Source organism: Chrysoperla carnea, chromosome 4 (assembly GCF_905475395.1).
Source record: "Chrysoperla carnea chromosome 4, inChrCarn1.1, whole genome shotgun sequence".
NCBI classification, from domain to species: domain Eukaryota; kingdom Metazoa; phylum Arthropoda; class Insecta; order Neuroptera; family Chrysopidae; genus Chrysoperla; species Chrysoperla carnea.
Window position 1 is genome coordinate 31,841,255 of NC_058340.1, and position 19,477 is coordinate 31,860,731.

General features: G+C 30.0%; 1 protein-coding gene across 2 annotated transcripts; it reads left to right on the forward strand.

Annotated features, from left to right (window-relative positions):
• The first annotated feature begins 415 nt into the window (after nt 1-415).
• On the forward strand, nt 416-12,385 carry LOC123298064 (histone-lysine N-methyltransferase ash1). 2 transcript variants are annotated; one of them, XM_044879958.1, is made up of 15 exons: nt 416-471; nt 943-1,184; nt 1,614-1,836; nt 2,037-2,549; nt 2,638-6,466; nt 6,553-6,779; nt 6,846-7,042; nt 7,150-7,336; nt 7,600-7,760; nt 7,832-8,167; nt 8,430-8,997; nt 9,786-9,993; nt 10,055-10,303; nt 10,531-10,924; nt 12,186-12,385. In XM_044879958.1, exons 2-15 carry the CDS (start codon nt 963-965, stop codon nt 12,315-12,317), a joined length of 7,446 nt encoding a protein of 2,481 aa, XP_044735893.1. In that variant the 5' UTR covers nt 416-471; nt 943-962; the 3' UTR covers nt 12,318-12,385. The 2 variants fall into 2 exon arrangements, with proteins under 2 accessions (XP_044735893.1, XP_044735894.1); XM_044879959.1 differs by lacking the exon at nt 416-471 and having other exon boundaries at nt 702-1,184; nt 2,641-6,466.
• The last annotated feature ends 7,092 nt before the right edge of the window (nt 12,386-19,477 follow it).

The following is a 19,477-nucleotide window of genomic DNA, read 5'->3' on the forward strand; positions in this document are numbered from 1 at the left end:
TAATATGGGTTAAATAAAAAACAAAATTGGTTAGTAAAAAAACAATTGAAAGCTCCAAAATTGCTAAATTTTGTTTAAAATTCTCAAGAGGCCCTAGCAAATTTTTATTTATTTATTCCAAATGCGTACAAAAAATTAGCTTTTTTGAATAATGATTTCGATTACTTTCTAAAATATGCATAATTAAAAATACAATCCAAATTGTGCTTAATAATTTATAGGGTGCAATAAAAAATGACGCAGTTAAAAATTTTTATACATTTTTATTAATAGAGTTTCTAGTCAAAAAGTTTAATGCTTCATTACATTTTACAAAATCATTTAAAAAAATATACTTTTATTATAAACATTTTTTTTAAATAGTTGTGTTACAAATATTTTTTAGGGATTTTAAATTGTTCAAGTTTTTCAAATTGATTGTGCAACATATATTAAAAGTACTATGTTCCTCTTAACTCATAAAATGTTAAGGTGGTTTTTCATATATTAAAATTAATAAATAATTAAACTCAATAAAATTGATTGTAATTTAATAAATGTTTAAGTTTATAATATAATTATGTTCATATATATTAAATGAATGTATGAAGGAATAAATTAAATCAACTGGCAGCCATCTTGTATATGTAGTGTTTATTGGTTGAATATTTGTAAACAAACAAAATTAGTTTTTAATAATGAAAATGTATATAAATTACATGATTTACATTCATTTATTAACATAAATAAGTAAAATTAATGTTTCCATAAGCGTATACAGTTTATATAATTAGTATTCAACGATTATAGATAAGAATATATAACGGTTTTTCGATTAGTATACAGACACTGAGGACACGACAGATGTTCTTCGAATGTTTGGCGCTCAATCTTCATTTTAACAATTATGTGATTATTAATGATGTTTGAAGTTTATAATTTCGTTTTCATTTAAATATGCAGAATAAAGTGACGGAAAGACGATGGCCGTAAACGAGCCTGGTTCTGCTAGTGGTGGTGGTGTCACTGATTTACTCAGTGGATGGTCTTTTGTTGTACATCGACCAAGTGAAGATCCTGAACCATCCAGTTTACCCAGTACAGTCGATATAACGGCGTTTAGTTCGGGACCAAGTGAACATCAGGAGCCGCCTACAAACGATTGTCAACCTTGTTCAGACTCTGATTCAGATTCAGATACGGATGTAAGATTTTTATCCAATGTGCTTACTGATTCAAAATTTTTAGAATAATATACGAAATTTGCTATTTTTATCACTATCGTGAGATTTTCAAGACAAAAATTGTTTCCAGTTAGAACTATTAGTTAATAGTATACTTGCTTTAAGCAGAATAACATAATATTAGTTAGTCAAAAGAAAAGAAATTGCTGACTTGCTTGCAAAACGGTTGGAAAATAGTGGGAAATTATCGTTTCCGAAGCGTTTCTAATTATAAAGCGATTCTAGAAATTGATAAAATATTGTTTATTTATGGTCTAGAAATTTACCTTATGATTTAGCTTCCCAGCATTTTACATATATTTGACCCCTTTGAAATCTGAACATTCCCTGGAATAATACCGGACAAAGTAAAATTGGTTTTATTAATGTGTTCTTTTGTTTTGGTGATAGAATTCGGGATCAGAAGGGTCAGGATCATGCAGTGGCACGTCATCAGACAGCGAAAGCTCGAGTTCCAGTCAATGTTCGTCTCCGGAGAGCTCACCATCGTTCAATTTGACTAGCATGCAAACTGGTGGATTAAAATTGAAAATTGCTGTTAGAAAATCACCGGATCGAATTGAAACTAATGATGTTGAACGACCAGTAGAATCTACGACGAATATTAATGCAGGTAATGTAATTTTTTCTTTTTAATTCTAGAAATAAGGGTGTTTGGAATGACTTCCTCACTTTATTAATAGTTAGTAGAATTAGATTCTCGTTATAACCCTCAACGGTACTTTAGCAATAGCCGCTAAAATCTTAAAAAATGTCCAATTTGGAAAATAATTATTATTCAAAACAACAACAAAATTTGTGTTTTTTGTTTAGACGAAAGAGTAAGCACCACTGATAGATCATCCGGATCAAATAGTGCATGTACAGACAGTGATTCGGATACAGAATCTCAATCAACTACCACAAAAAGTGATGTGTCTGAACGAAAAGAAACAACTCCAAATAGTACTCGAAAATCTCGTGATTTAAATAAATCTGCTACAAAAAACAATAAAATTAATAACAATGATGGTAAAACTAATAAAAATGATGCACGACCATCACGGAAAACTTCTAAGCCGTTGGCAAAACGTCGTCGAGTTCGTGTTCATTCACAAGGACGGAGTAAAGGTGGAGGCGAATCATCGTCCGATGAGAGTGATCATAAAGATGGTGAAGAATCTGAATCTGACGCAAACAGTGCTATGTTGGCAGCTTCATGTAGTTTACAAGAAATACGCCAAGAAGATTTGGCGGCTATTTTACCTGATCAACAAGAATGTGATGCTTTTGGTGGCTTTGAGTGTGAGTCTCGAACTGGAAAAGGAACATTAATTAATGAAACAGGTATTATAGTTACACAAACAAACTTTTAATAACATTTTTTAAATTTTGAGGGTCATTTAAAAAAAATCGTTTAAATTTCTCGTTTCAGCAGATAATTCCGATTCAGATATGGAATTATCCCCACAATATGTGAATGCAGCTATTCAACGAGCTACAGAAATCGCAAGTGATACAGAAACTTGTCCATCAACACAACCAATGCTTTATGCAAATTCATTGTTACAACAATTTGAAGCACAGACACAAATGTTGAGTACACCAACTCAAAATCCACAGCTAAAAGAGATTGGTAGTTCATGTCCAATTGTCCCACCTTCTTCTAAAGAGGACAAAACAGATTCCTCATCAACAGTTATCGATTACAATACAAAACGAAAACGTGGTCGACCGCGCAAACTCATTAAACAAGAAACAACAGAAACAATTATTTCAAAACCTACAAATACATCACAAGAACGAAAACCAAGTACAAAAATAATTACAGAAACAGAAACGGGATCAACACATTCCAATGTTCAGGAATATACAACCGAACCGAATGTATCACCCGATTCTGGTATTCAAGAAAGTCCAGAACATGCGTCTAGTCCACCTCCAAGTCCAATACCTAGTAAATCAATTAAAGTTGAAGAATCAAAAACGGAAACTAAAACGAAAGAACAAAAAACAGTTGAAAAACCGAAAGTACCAATTAGTAGGCATAGTTTTGATCGAATGATTTATGCAAATGCAGATCGAGTTTTATATCCTCCAAGACGAAAAGTTGGACGACCTCCAACAAAATCAGTAGCTAGACGTCCTGGACGACCACCTAAAATAAAAACAAAACAAGCTACACCCGAAACGGAAAATATTCAACCGAATATACCGAATAAAACAATCTCAAAAGATACAAAATCTCATCTTAAATTAGACAAAGCTCAAAAAAATTGTAAAGATAATGGTAAAATAAAAAATAGGAATAAATTATCTGAGAAAGATCTATTAAAATTAGATAGTCTTAGTATAGGGAAAATAATTAGTGATAAGTCAAAAGATAAGGATGAAAGCTGTGATAATAAAATGAAAAAACGACTTGAGCTCTCTTCAAACATTGTTCCAACGATGAATAACAACAAAGTTGTGTTGGGACGTAAAAAAATGAATAATTTTATTAAATCCGTTACATATCCAATTCATAGCAAACATCGACATCATCACAAACACCATAAGAATCGACATCATCGAATACTTGTTCAACATCGTGCTGAGAAAAAAACCAGCATTGATCCAAAAATTGTTAATGAAATCGACAAATTGGTCACGGATTTCATAAAATATTGTAATATTGGCTCCAATCGTTTATTCAATAACAAAGTACCTGAGATATTTAAATGTGTGAAGCGTGTATCAAAAAAACGTAAGGGTTCCGATAATGTGGATGGACGTAAGAAGAAAAAACAGTGTAATGTTAATAACGTGACTAGTGGATCAGAGGGCAAAGATCCAAATTCTAATGAACAACGATTACCATTGAAAAAACGACATTATCATGTTTCTTCAAATGGTCCAGAAAATATTTCGACAAGTTCGGTTGATTCGTTTAAAGCTGCTGATTCATCCGATGTTGACTTATTATCAACAAAACAAATTAAATCCGATCCTAGTGAACCTGTAACGCCAACTATTCCCAAAAATTTGAGTTCAGTTTTACCGAATTCTAATACTTCATCAATTGTTCCAAAAGCTACGAATAATTGTCCTGAAGTTGTTGTAAAGTCTGAACAAGATATTCATATTCAGGAAGCTATTGAAGCGTGTATACATAAATATACAACTCCAACATCGTCTTCAGGGACAGCTAGTAGTAACGATGTTGAACAAGATACAAATAAAACAGATCCTGTAAATTTATCAGGACATTTAAAGGGAATAACAGCGACAACGCCGAAAAAACGGCATAAACTTGAAGCAGAACCATTATCCACTACAATTGAAAAAGAAAATAATGAAACAAAAACAGTAAAAAATTTAAATATTTCATTGGAAAATATCAAACAAGAAAATTTGAACAATAATACTGAAATGTTACCTGAAAAAGATTTAAAAATCCCCTTAGTACAATGTGACGAGCATAATATTAAAAGTAAGAAAGCATCAAAATTATTGGAGACAGTGGCGCAAATTAAAACACGAAAAAAGAATCGTTTAGAAGATTTAACATCAAATCTAGTTTCAAAAATTACTCCAGCCACTGAGGCTTTAGATAGTTTATTAATTAATAATCAACGGAAGAGTGGGAAAAAAATTGATGTTAGTACAAAGAAAAATTCATCTCCGGTACATCGAGCGACAGTCATTAAATCTCCACCAACTAGAAAATTAAAATTAACAAATACAGAAAATTTAGCTGAGCTAGATGCGAATATTGTTTCGGATAAACCCACAGGAATCTTTTTACCCACTATTGATATCGAATTACATATCCCTGCGTCGACAATTCGAACCACCAGTGGAGATCAAAATACAAACGAAAATAAACCAGCAGAGAAATTTGTAGATGCTCATAATCTACGTCAGAAAAAATGTGATGATAGTAAAGTTGTCCAAAATTTATCCTCTGACGGTAAAAAGAAAAAGGATAAAGAAAAGGATAAAGATAAAACAGCAAAAATGGAAGAAAAAGATAAAGTGAAGGATAAAAATGCAAAAGTTGACGTTAAAGAAAAAATCACAATAAAAATTGACGAAAAAACTAAAGTTAAAGAGAAACTTTCACCTAAAATAGACGAGAAAAATAAGATTAAGGAAGCTAAAATTGAGGAAAAAAATAAGATTAAGGAAGCTAAAATTGATGAAAGAAATAAGATTAAAGAAGCAAAAATTGAAGAGAAAAATAAACTTAAAGAGTCTAAAATGGATGAAAAAAATAAAATTAAGGAGTCTAAACTTGACGAGAAAAATAAGATCAAAGAGTCAAAAATTGATGAGAAAAATAAAATCAAGGACTCAAAAATTGACGAGAAAAATAAAAACAAAGACTCGAAAATTGATGAAAAGATTAAATTAAAAGAAGCAAAAAGTGAGGAAAAAAATAAAATCAAGGAAGCAAAAATTGATGAGAAAAATAAAGTTAAGGAGTCAAAAATTGATGAGAAAATTAAAACTAAAGAGAAAATTGTAGATGAGAAAAATGACACACAGATTGATGAAAAAGTAAAAGAAAAGTTATTAGTACCTGTAATAAAGAAGGAAAGCAATGAAATACAAAAAAAACGGACACGTCGAAGAAAAGCTATTAATCGTACCGGTTTTCCAACAGTTAAGAAAAAGAAGAAAAAAATTCTTCCAATTGTAACGAGTACAGAAGTTGTTAAGTCTGTCTCAGAAATAAGTGAGAATGTTTATGATCGAATTCCTAGAATTGATGAGATGGCATCGAATTTTTTGGAACGTACTCTTGGAAAACAAAAAACTGAAATTAAAAATGAAAAAGAGTCTAATGAAACACCATCAAGTACAAATGAAGATAATATTCATCACGTAATTCCCGAAAAAGAGATTATTGAATCAACTCAAGAAACTACAACAATTTTAAATGGTACAGAATTACGACCGAAACGACAAGCAACACAAAAAGTCGAATTAAAGAGAAAACGTGAACGTAGCACTGATTCTGTATCCGATAAACGGAAACGAGAGCGAAGTCTTGATTCCGTTTCAGATAAAAATAGTACAATTAGTAATCATAAACGAAGGACGTTAAGGGATTTATCACCCGCTAGTAGTATAGAACCGTTGCCATCTGATAAACGTATTCGACCGGATGACACGACTAGTGCCTCTGGCGATGATATTAAAAAATCGAAAAAACCACCGAGATGGAGAAAGAAATATTTAATTGCTGGTTTATTCTCCGATTATTACAAAGAAGATGAGTAAGTACATTTTTTGGTGTTTCGCTAACCAAATAGCGAAAAATGAACCCTTTATTGGAAGGAATTAACATGTTCTTTCTTTACAGGTCTTCTAAATCGGAACAACCAATTATAAATAATAAAACAAAATTGGTATATCTTCGTGAAGAACATCCTCATGGCTTATTACCACCTCCTTATCATTGTGGAAAATATTTACGTACTAGAAAACAACATTTTCAATTACCCTACGACATTTGGTGGCAACATACTCATTCAAAACTACCTAACAGAGAAGCTGTACCATCATGGAATTATCGAAAAATACGAACAAGTAAGTTTTAAAAAGATTTTTCCAAATCTAAAAAAATGTTATTATTTATTCTTGGAAATTTTCCAGATGTGTATTGTGTACGTCCTACAACGGGTGCCTGTGAACCACAACCATGTAATTGTAGTGAGAGTTCTGGTTGTGGTGATGACTGTATTAATCGTTTAGTTCTCGCTGAATGTCCGGCAACACATCGTTGTAAGAATCAACGGATACAAAAACACGATTGGGCACCTGGATTGGATAAATTTATGACTGAAGATAAGGTATAAAAATATTTAAATTTAGTAATTTTAGCTTTTAAATTATGTTACGTTCGAATGACGTTAATCTCAGTATATTACCCATAGTAAACCACAATAATTATTTACAGGGTTGGGGTGTTCGTACAAAATTACCTATTAAAGCTGGTGAATTTATACTCGAATATGTTGGAGAAGTTGTATCTGATCAAGAATTTAAACAAAGAATGGCGTCTCGTTACGCATATGATACACATCATTATTGTTTGCATTTAGATGGAGGCCTTGTTATTGATGGTCATCGAATGGGCGGAGATGGTAAGTTAATAGTCGAGGAAATAAGGCATTTGATCTAGGAAAAAACTTCGCGCCTGTAGATTTTAAGGGAGCCGATGGAAAATGTTTGTCTGAGTGTATTCAACAAAATCATATTCACTCAGACACATTTTCCACCGGCTCCCATAAAAATCTACTGACGCGGAGTTTTTTTCCTGGGCCTATTTTTTCGTTTTTATTTTCTCGATCATAAATGTTTCTTAATATTTAACTCAAATTTTTAAAATATTGCTATAAATTTATAGGACGATTCGTAAATCATTCATGCCAACCAAATTGTGAAATGCAAAAATGGTCTGTAAATGGACAGTTTCGAATGGCATTATTTGCTTTACGGGATATTCATCCTTTCGAAGAACTTACTTATGATTATAACTTTTCATTATTTAATCCCGCCGAAGGGCAGGTTCGTTGTTTTTACATACCAAGTTTTATGCTTAATAATGCATTATTAATTAATATTTAAATTTTTTTTAGACTTGTAAATGTAATAGTGGAATTTGTCGCGGTGTTATTGGTGGTAAATCACAGCGTGTAAAACGCGAAACAATAGTAAATGCGCGAAGCAATACACCTCAAGAAGTTAAGGGAGAGAATGGAAATGGAAGTGGGCGTGTTGGACGTCCACGAAAAAATCAAGCACGACGCACAACAACTGGCTCGAAAGATTCCGCGTCTGATAAAACTACATGTCCAATCATATCGGCATCAACTGGGGCCGCTGCTATTTTACCACAAATGAGACCGTTAACAAATCAGCAAAAAACATTTATCGCCGAACGGCATTGCTTTTTGTTGAAGAATATTGAAAAGGTATTTGTTTTTTACAATTTTTACATGTCGATTGTTTTTTCTTTTGCGTTAACATGATAACTCAATATTGGGGTTTCATTTAATCTCTCAAAAAATTATCCAAATTTTTTAATCTTAGTTTCAGGATTTCGATTTTAATTATTTAACTAACCTCTTCGGCTTACGTATATTAAGGCCACGGGCGATCAAATTTTTTTTTCCTGATTTCGTGATTGAATAGTGAGAGTTAAATGTCAACTTTTTTTCTTTATTATAATTTTAGGTGAGAAAAATAAGAGATCGGTCTGCAAGTTTAGTATCACGATCATCTTCACAAGTCCTAGAAAATTCGAATATAGGATCAGCATTTATAAATCATTTAAATGCATTGCGTCAACCACGTAACATAAGAACTCGTCGATTAGCACAAGCAGAAGGTGATCCTGAATTAACTAAAACAGCACGACTTGCAGAAATATTTAGAGAATTATTAAGTTCAGTTACAAGCGCGAAAGATGAGAAAAATGAATCGCTAAGTGCACCATTTATGACGTTACCATCAAAACGTAAAGTGCCCGATTATTATACAAAAATTACCGATCCCATTGATTTATCAATCATTGAACAAAATATTGACAATGGATTATATCGTACAGTGGAATTGTTTGATAATGATATGAATAGATTAATTGATAATGCTGTGAAATTTTATCATCGTACGTCAGAGCTTGGCATTGCTGCAACACGATTACGGAAAGTGTATGGTGAAGCAAAATTACAATGTTTGAATAAACTACAAGAGATTTTAGGTGAAAAACCATATGCAAGTTTTGTTACTACCCAAAATCCAGGTAATTATTAAATTTTTAGAGAGTATCATTGGCCGTTTAAATATACATTATCATAAAGTTGTACGATCGCTGTCGTTATAAAAAAAATCTTATATGTCGTTATAAAAACTATTAGGTTTAGGGTAGTGTCCAAAATTGAGAGCTTCGGGCGTTTATACTGAGTACTCAATTTGCTTCCTTTGAGAAAAGAGTTTTTTAAGGATTTCTTTTTTAAAAAAAATGCTACTTTTGCAGCTATTTCCTTAGACAGACTAATATATTTTAAAGTACTGCCTTGTCTTATATTTTTTAATGCTGCCTCTTGAGAATATTATAAGATAGTACTTCATCAAGCCAAGCCGAAAAAAATACTTGAAAAAGGAAGAATTAATCAACTCTTTGGATATGTAATGATTTTTAAATTAAGAGTACAAAAAAATTCTCTCGAATTGCAATCCTTCTGAGAAACTCATTAACAGACATACATATATTCTCATCACTTCTGTATCTTGTTCAGAGGCCCCAGTAGACTTAGACTAACATATGTGGATATTGTCCAATTCCTTTGGAATAACAAGCTCATGACTTATATGGCGTTAGTGCAAAGGGCGGCGAATATTATTTTTGTTTGGAACTGGTAAATAGTTAGATCGGACCCTGGTTTAGGAGTGAGTTACTTTCTATACGTTATAAATATTGGCTTCAATATTCACGCCCAAGATACCTGCATGTGAAATCATGTTTTTTCCCGTTTGACGAATCGTTATTTTGTTTTTATATAAAACAATTAATAATTGATTTAATTTTAGGTGAAGAAGAAGAAGATGTAATTCGATGTATCTGTGGATTATATCGGGACGAAGGACTGATGATACAATGCGAACGTTGTCTTGTTTGGCAGCACTGTGAATGCGTTAAAGCCGATGTAAATGCACCTAGTTATCATTGTGAACGATGTCAACCTCGTGACGTCGAATATGAAATTCCATTAGATGAATACACTGAACATGGACACAGGTAAGTTCACAAATCAAAATTTTATCCAATCATATATTTACCGTAATCTTTTGTGTGACAGGTATTATTTATCACTTATGCGAGGTGACCTTCAATTGCGTCAAGGGGATACAGTTTATGTCCTCCGTGACATTCCGATTGAAGGAACCGATAAAAAACATACATACGAAACAATTGGTGATATTGAATTCACCGAATTAGATATATTCCGAATAGAACGGTTATGGAAGGATAAAGAGACTGGTAAACGAATGGCGTATGGACATCATTATTTGAGACCGCATGAAACGTATCATGAACCTACACGAAAGTAAGTTTTGAACATCGTTAAACGTTAAACCATATCTTTTCGTTTCTTCAAAAATTTTGTTTCTGAATAGTAATTTTCGTTTCGGAAACAAAAAGCCATAAGATGTCACAGTTCTGGCAGTTTTGACAATTATTCTGACTCATACAAACTTTTCAGTTGTAGTGAATTGGATCCCTAAATTTCAATCTCAATCGTTACATAAAAATTTTTTCTTTTTTTTTTTCTAGGTTTTTCCCAAATGAAGTAATGAGAGTGCCATTATATGAAGCAGTACCCGTTGAATTAATTATGTCTCGATGTTGGGTACTGGATATAAATACATATTGTAAAGGTCGACCAATTGGTGCACCAGAAGAACATATTTATATATGTGAATATCGTGTCGATAAGAGTGCACGATTATTTAGTAAAGTATCAAATAAATCACATTATCCAATATGTACAAAGAGTTATGCATTTGAAAAGTTTAAGACACGATTAAAAGTTAGTCGTACATATGCACCACATGAAGTTGGTAAAGTAATTGTTAAGCCTAGAGGAAGACGAGCACAAGATGGAGAAGAACCACCTCCTAGGAAAGTTGAATCTCGAACATTAGCAATACATGTACCAGTTATGCGTGTAAGTAATTTTTTTTATTTAATATTTTATGTACAGGGAGAGCCAAGAATGACTACATATCGTATCATTTAACTAACAAGGTCATTGGCTTGTTTTTAGTTTATTGGGTTTTTGTAAATTCTGTGAGGAATAGTACAGAAATCAAGATAATTTCGCATAAAAGTTCTATCTTTTGATGATATTAGAGAAAAGTATGATAATTTTTACTGGAAATAGGCCCCTGTGCACGAGGGAGTTCAACAACCCCTTCCACATTGAGAATATCTCCAAATAAATTTGCACCAACAATACAGTCCTGTAAATGCAACCATTTATGAAATACTTTTTCACTGACTATTTAGGTGTTCAACTGTTTCGACATTTATTGATTTTTGATCTTGTGACTGTTGACCATGGATATTTGTCACTTTTTGTGTAAAATAAAAAGCTTTTTATATGTTAAGATTATTTCCGGATCACAATGACGCATTTATCCCCAACAAAATGAAAAATTTTGACGAGGGCTAATTCGCTCAACTTTTTTAACCATACTTACTGTTCTATTTTGCACGACGATTTCCGTGACATTATTTCGACAAAGTTCAATTTTGGCGAAAATACCTTGCCGGGCAGGACGTCAAAAATCACTCGAAGTCTCGTTATTTGTAATAAAGATACTTTACCAAATGTACACCAAATAATAAATTGTAAAAATATGTATGCGTTCTGGCAGTTTTGCCTGTGACAACAGCGACGAAGAAACGCGCCTTTTCAACTTTGCATCGTCTCAAAACGGTATTCCCTCAAAACTTATATAATGTCTGAAGATCGGCTAAATAGTTTTACTTTGCCCAATATAAATCGCGGTGTAGAGGTCGATGCGCACAGAGTTCTGGAAAATTCTGTAACTCGCAAATTTATTGAAAAAATAATGATTGAATATCTCATTTTGACATGACATAATAAAATGTTCTTTTACTCGAAAAAAGAGTTTCTTGTTTTAATTGACTTATGATCTAATATGATAAACAAAAGTTTGAAATCCCCTCCCCTTAAATGATTCCTGCCTATGGTCTGGCTGGAAAATCGGGAATCTTAATTTTGGTTAATTTTAGAAATAAATTACTATAAGTACCCTGTCTCGAAACTTATTCCAAACTATTTGTGAAATGTCAGATACAAGCAATTTTCTTTATTTATGATTATTTTTACTTATCATTGAATTATTACAAATTATTTCTTCAACGACTAATTTTATTGATTTTGGGTTTATTTTTTACAGACACGTGAAGAAAAGAAAACCCGTTTGAATGGAATACTTTTAAAATTATTAGCAAAATTGCCAATCAAACAGCCATTAGATGTATCATACTTGTTAGAAGCCGGTAGACGCCGTAAAAAAATACAATCTTGACGGTCTGTATGTAAACGATGTTAAGGAAAAAACTTAGTGTGGCAATATAATGTTTATGTTTCACCCCCCCCCCCTTATATTTTTCATTATTAATGTTTTTAGTTAAACTAAAAAAATATTATTTAAAAAAAATATTAATTGTTAAATACTTTTTGTAAATATTTTTCTTATAATTGTAGTAATATTTAAAAAGAACAGATGAGATGAACGAAAAAAAAGTATAAACTATTATAATTTTTTAATATAAATTTTATAATCATATTTTAAAAATAAGCGATTTTATTAATTATTGAATAATATTTATAAGTAAGCGAAAAACAATTGATTTATATATATATAAATATATAAATTATATATAGGAAAATTGAATTTAATAAGTGCCTATTAATGAAATTTGATTGAAAACAAATTATCTGTAGTTGAAACAATGATGGATTTTTATTATTATTAATTTTCGAGAATAGAATCTATTTTAATGAGATTATAAAAAAACTTACCTTTTTCGAAAGATATCATTTAAAATCAGAAAATCAAAAAATTTCTCCATCAGTTGATGTCCGCTCACTTCGCGCTGAACAATTCCAAGTCTGTATGTCTACTCTGTTGACATTCTTAAAATTTTTTTTTAATATCATAAAAATCTACTCTATTCTTAGAAATTGGGTAGTAAAAACTTTCATAAGACCAACTACAATATTGAAATTGAAATCTGAGATGATACAAATATATAGGGTGTCTCAAAAATCACCAAATCCTTAAAATTTCGTCAATACTGTATAAAAATTTGTATAAAAAATTACAAACATTATAATTCTTGGATAAAATGACTTTTGAGATACTCTTATGCAATGGGATCGATCGGCTGAAGTAGTTAATTGTTTTTTCTCTGTTTTATCTCGATATTATTATGTATTATATAAAATTTGTTTTTGAAATTATCGATGTACATAATTTTTAAAGATCTTGTATATAAATTATATATATTTTTTTTATTAATTGTTCTATTTATATAAAAAAGTAATTTTTGTATCATATTCAATAATTGTTCTTTCAATTTCACAAAATGTTTTCAATCGTTTCCCAATAATAATGGGTGTTTTTTTTAAGTATGGTAGAACTGACAAGCGTTAAATCCATATTATGGAAGCAAATTGCCCCACTTTAAAACAAGTATTTTGGCAGACTATAAAATTTTAAATGTAATGCTTTTTGCTTTCCTGATTTGAAAATTAATGCTTTTACAAGGTGTACCATGTTTAAAAGAGTACCCTATATTTATAATTAATAATTAAAATGTAGATATTATACACTTTACAACACGTTAGTAATTTATTTTTTTATTATTTAAATAAAAAATCTGCATGACATCAGAATAAACTGCAATATTTTTTAAATTATTGTGTACAGTTGTGATTTTTTCGTTTTATTATGTTTTTGGGAACGTTATTGGTAAGGTTACGGTCATATTGTATGAATATTTTAACGATTTTTAAGATATGGAAATCAGTTTTCAGTTTTTCAAGTTTTTTAATTTTGGATAAGCTTAGGATATCTTATTTATAATTGGCTTAAACCTTCTCGATTTTAAAGAGTTCTAAAGTTGTGGAAATTTAAGGCTCTTATATTGTACAAAATGTTTAGACTTTGTAAGTTAATCTATTTACAACCGAGTTGTGTGAGGGCCTATTTTAATTAAATAATCCTAAATCAGCATCAAAATTTAAAAAATTTGACTGATAGTCAACTTCGTTAATGTTTTAGACACGAACAATTTCTTTGTTAATTAAAAGTATTATACAAGTAAGGAAGTGGCGTATAGACGATATTTCTTGAAAAGGACACTTCAATATCAATAAATTTTGTTAAACTTGTGGATATAAAAATTCGTGTTCTTCCAATAATTTGTTTACATAGCATCTTTGTGTGTTTTTTTTAAATCGGTCAAATAGGAATACAATGTAACCATAGCTTAGTATGTACAGGTGATTAAAAATTATTATACACTTGATACAATAAATGTTTATAACTAGTTCACGTTTCCATTTTAGACCATTTTTTTGGGAGTTTCTACATTATTGCAGTTTCACAGAACACTATTTTTAATAAGTCTTAACTGGCTTTTCAATATTCATGACTTTAGAAAAAGTTTCGAAGAAAATGATAATATTTTAATCATCTGTATTATTTTCGAATAATATTTTTTAAATTTTGGATATAAATTTAGGATGGCGCAAAATGAACGTTCGGTGTTTAATCCTGTTGTTTTAAGGTTTAATCGCAAGTGATCGTCCATACTTTTTCAAATTTTCTGGATATTGTTTCATTTCGAAAGTAATTTTTTAGAGAAATGGTTCTTATTACCGGACAGTTTTCTTCCAAATACTATCATTTTAAGTTTTAAGTATTAACTGTGACAATTAGATGATACTTTAGGGTATCTTAAATTTGTAGCCAGACGAATATGCATGTACCAACGAATCAAATTTTAATGCCAATGATTTTAATTGTCGATTATCTACTGTATCATTAGGTTAGATTAGAGTGGCTGTTCTGGGGTGGGACACGCTTAGACCAACGGGTACGTTGTGATACCAAAAAGGAGTTGGCTCATCCCCGCTCACTACTCCATGAACAATTTTGAGCTGTTTAAGAACAACAGAAGTGCTTTGACGCCAATGGACTTAAGGTCAGTGAGGTCGTCAAAGAAAGGCTGATCCAAATGAATCCATCTCTTCATGGCAAGCTGAACCCGTGACAGAGAAAATGGGACATCGTTTCTTCCTCCGTCCCACTGTTATATCTCCTGCAATAATCGCGATGCATTGTTAGGTTCAGGCGTTCAACGTGCCTGTCGCTTGGCCAGTGTCCTGTAATAATTAAAAGTTATAAAAAAATTTAAATCATAACGGTCATTTTACGCCACCTTTCATTTATGTATCCACTTTAAATATAATCAAATTGTATCTAGATACTTACATTACAGTATTGTAAGTACTAACAGTTGAAAAAAAAATGTTTGTTAAGATTTCAATAAAACAGGAAAACTTATATTAGAAATGGGTATTAGAAAAATTCTGAAGAAAATTTATCGAAAAAAAATATCCCTTTAAAAATATTTAATAATTGGTCCCAAAAAGTTAAAAAAAATTTCACTGAAAATTTGTTCTTAATTATTCAAGAGTTGATGAGTTTTTAGTTTACCAGATCGACTTGGTCCTTTTAAATCAAAGTATTAATAGATGCATAATATGAGAGTACTTTAGATGTTTGTAGAAAAGAAAACCAGTGATCAATACAAAATTTCAACCTGTAGAACTTTCATTTCGAAATTTAATTTTTGTTAAAAAAATCATGTTTTTGTTAAAATTTGTTAAAAATAACTCAACTTTATTTTTACACGGTAAATACAGTCGAAATAAGTTTTTAAATAAATGGAAAATTCTAAGTAATTTTTCATATTTCAGAGTGAGACAATTATTATTGCAGCCTTTACAATCTCGTTAACTTTATGACATAAATTCGCCAATTTTTCGGAATCATAATAAATTTTCAATCATTTAATTTAACAGATTGTAACATTATAGACTTGGAGATACGGAAACAAAATTTCAAGCTGTTTTTTTAAAATATGACGATTTTTAATAGTTCGAATTACGTAATTATTTTATACGCATTATTTTCGAAAAATTATTATCAAGAGAAATTTTCTACATCGTATTCGACTGTAGGAGCCGTGTAAAAACCAGTTGGGTGTAAAATGTTTTTTTTTTCATTTTTATGTTTTTTTTATTAAAATAAAAATGAATATTGCTTCTAAGTATTATTTATAAAATTATTTATTAATATCATGTATTAGAAAATATATTAATTACTAAAAAAAATGGTAATTTTTCTATAAATCTCTAAAAAACATAGCTGAATTTTCTTTTCAGAAAATTCGGTGAAATTCGATAACGTATTGTTTGATTTCAAAATGATTTTAATAAAAATTAAGATAAAATTTTAATTAATTTATTTATATTGTGGTAATTAGTTGTGAAGTTTTTCGTTTCGGTTTGTTCGTTTTTCTATTAAATTTAATATTTTTAATAATCATTATGCAAAAGGAAAATTTTTGTTTCTTAAATAAAAAACTGTTTTAAATGTTTTTTGTGTTTCAGATCATTAATATCTTCAGTATATTTTAAATGTGATGAAAATTTTGATTTAGGGGTAAGTTAAAGAAACTCCTAATTACCACTGATGGAAGTTTGTGTTTTAATATTTTATTAAAATCGTTAACAGTTTGAAAGGTTGTTTACAAAAGGATATTTGCCACTAGAAAATCTAAGAAAATCGTTCTTTTATTTTGAAAAAATTAAATCTAGTTTATTAAGTCTGTATCTGTAGTTTCACTCTTAAGTGTCGGAAGAAACTTCTGAAGCCATAACCCATTTTATATTAGATTATTTTAAGAAAGAACTGTTAAAGGCCGTCAATGGCGTTGAAAAATTGAAAAAAAGGAAACGTCTAATATGCCCCTTTTTCAACAAATGGAATCTTATACTAAAAGAAGCAGAAATACAAAAAAATGTACAGAAAAGGGAAACAGTATCTTTAAAAATGACTTCAACTCTTTTAGAAATTGATTTTTTAAATAGATCAGGATCTATTAACTTGAAAGTTGTGCAAATGTTTTCTTGTCCCTTAAGTAAGTTAAATAAATTTGAAAAAAGAGAGAAACATTAGTTTTATTTGGTAGAAAGGAGCCCTTTCAACTCGCCTTTATAGAAAAAAAAAATACTGTAAAAAGCATGTTCAATAAACTATAACTAAGTTGTTAGCCTCGTGTTTTTGTACTACTCAAAACGTTAATTTGTGAACAATTTTGGCCCTATTTCTCGTGCTCTTACGTCCTCCATGCTGCTTTTAATAATTTCTCTCGGTTTTTTTAAATGTTTCTAACGCCAATAACAGGTCCCGACCCTTCTTTCTCAACAGCTACTGAATTAAAAATAGGTTCTAGAAGCCGTTTTTACTAACATTTTAAAAACTATTTCAAATTTTATGTGAATTAACCCTTTTACAAAAGTTGGCAAATATCCTACTAAAAAAAAAGAGACATAAATAAATTATGGAAATTTTATTTCTTCAAAAATGTTATTAATATAAAACAAAAACTGATCCGTTAACAATAACATTGTTCGAACTATAATTTCTATTTTTTATTATTATTAATTAATAATAGAGTATATTAAAATGCTTCTTAAATCATAAATGTTTATTCAAGAAAGAAAAAAAATAGAAAAATGTCATTAAAAAATTTTTAATAAACAACAAAATATTTATACAAAATTTTTTAATATATTATTATAATTTATATGATAAATTAAAAAAAAAATGTGACATGTAATATTGATAATATTAAAAATATATTTCACAAATGCTTTTAAGTGAAGCCTAAATATATGTAAGTTGTATCTTTTTTTTATTGGATGTTTTCATCTCCTTTTTTAGGGTTCCAAACTTTTACTCTATGTGCACTTAAGTCGAATTCTCTAAGAACTCTAATAAATCCGTCTCGAAGGACCACTCTAATTTAAGTTTCACTAGAGTATGTTAAAAGATAATAGATGAATTTTCTTTTCCGAGTTGAATTACATCAAGAAGAGAGACTGGGCGAGACGAAAAACTATAAGGATAGAGCGAAAGTAGCAGTGTGAAAAAGGAAGCAACAATGTCTTGACTGTAGCGATGTTGAGCCTTACACAAATTGTTTGATTTTGGAAGTGTAAATAAAGAAATCGGGAAAATGGATTATAAATATATCGATTGAAAATATTTTGGAGATTCGCAAAACGGCTACGGAACCCTATTACTAATTTTCAAACTTTCCCAAACTGTAATTCTGTAAATAAAATTATCGTTTTATAAGGAAAAATATGACTACATATATACGTTTATAATATTCTATGTAATCAGCGGAAGTATTATCCGTTGTGCGCCAAGGAATATGACCTTTTAATAATCGTTCTCTAATTACGATAGGCTAATAATAAATGAATTTTTATCAATTTTATAAAAATAATTTTGTTGCGGAATTTATTCCAGAATAACATTAACTTAGTTTTCATCTAGCATAGCATTCTGTAATTATTATAAAAGTGAAGTGTATTTAGTCTGATTCGAAAACGGCTTAATATAGTTTTTTGACAAAAATTTACAAGTACGAATGCATTTTTTACTTAAGTCTTATAATTTATATAAATTATACCTACTTGCAAAATGTTTATTCATAAACTTTCTAGTAATTTGGCAATTTAGAAGTGAATTGTCAGAATTAAATCGTTTATAAATATATTTCAAAATAATTGTAGTAGCATTTTTTAGTTTGGTTATTGCTAGAAAAATTTCAAGTTTCAATTGTCCAAATTTTTAAATTATTTTCAAGCATCAAATTAAATCAAAAATTCAAAATAAATTTGGTTTTGAACAATGTGTAGTAAAGTTCCTTATGGTTCTATTTGTTCAAAAATTTGCAAAAAAGCCTCATTTCAATTTCCTGCGTTATTAAAATATCCATTGTTTCAAGCTGGATTATAAAAACGGTAATTGAAAAAAATAGACCCGGAAAAAATAGACCGAAAATGTTATACATCCGAAGTATTGTTGTAATTACGAGTTGGTTGGGTGAAGTTTGTGGACTATAGAGGAGTTAGGCCTACTTTTCCGGATCTGTTTTTTACCTATGCATCTCATCATATCTAATTATCTTAAAATTACAAAAATTGTTTAACATTACATTCAAAATATCCGTCCAGGTGCGAAGGCAGTGGCTTAGCATGATTCTTCCTTATTATAAATGCGCCACCTAAATAATTAAAAACGGTAAATTACGAAAAAAACGGGACCGTTTTAACGGGAATGTACGTCGTATCATTATCACTATTAGTGATTTCAATTCTATCTATATTTTGTTTGAAAGTGGTCATTCTGAAACACTTTGTATAAACATCATACTAAGAAAAAATTATTAATTATTTTCTCGATGTGAAGGTTTGGTCTACTTCAAAAGTTATGATAAAATAGGGTGTTCCCATGACTGTACAAAGTCTCATACATTTATCAAAGTACGCGATTATATTCTTTGCTTTTATCACAAAGTGCAATACATTCGACTT

What these genes read in the sequence shown, in the direction of transcription:
- LOC123298064 (XM_044879958.1), top strand. Translation starts at nt 963, where the DNA reads ATGGCCGTAAACGAGCCTGGTTCTGCTAGTGGTGGTGGTGTCACTGAT. An exon ending in ATTCAGATTCAGATACGGAT is followed by an intron (nt 1,185 to 1,613) that starts GTAAGATTTTTA and finishes TTTTGGTGATAG; the next exon opens with AATTCGGGATCAGAAGGGTC. An exon ending in TACGACGAATATTAATGCAG is followed by an intron (nt 1,837 to 2,036) that starts GTAATGTAATTT and finishes TTTTTTGTTTAG; the next exon opens with ACGAAAGAGTAAGCACCACT.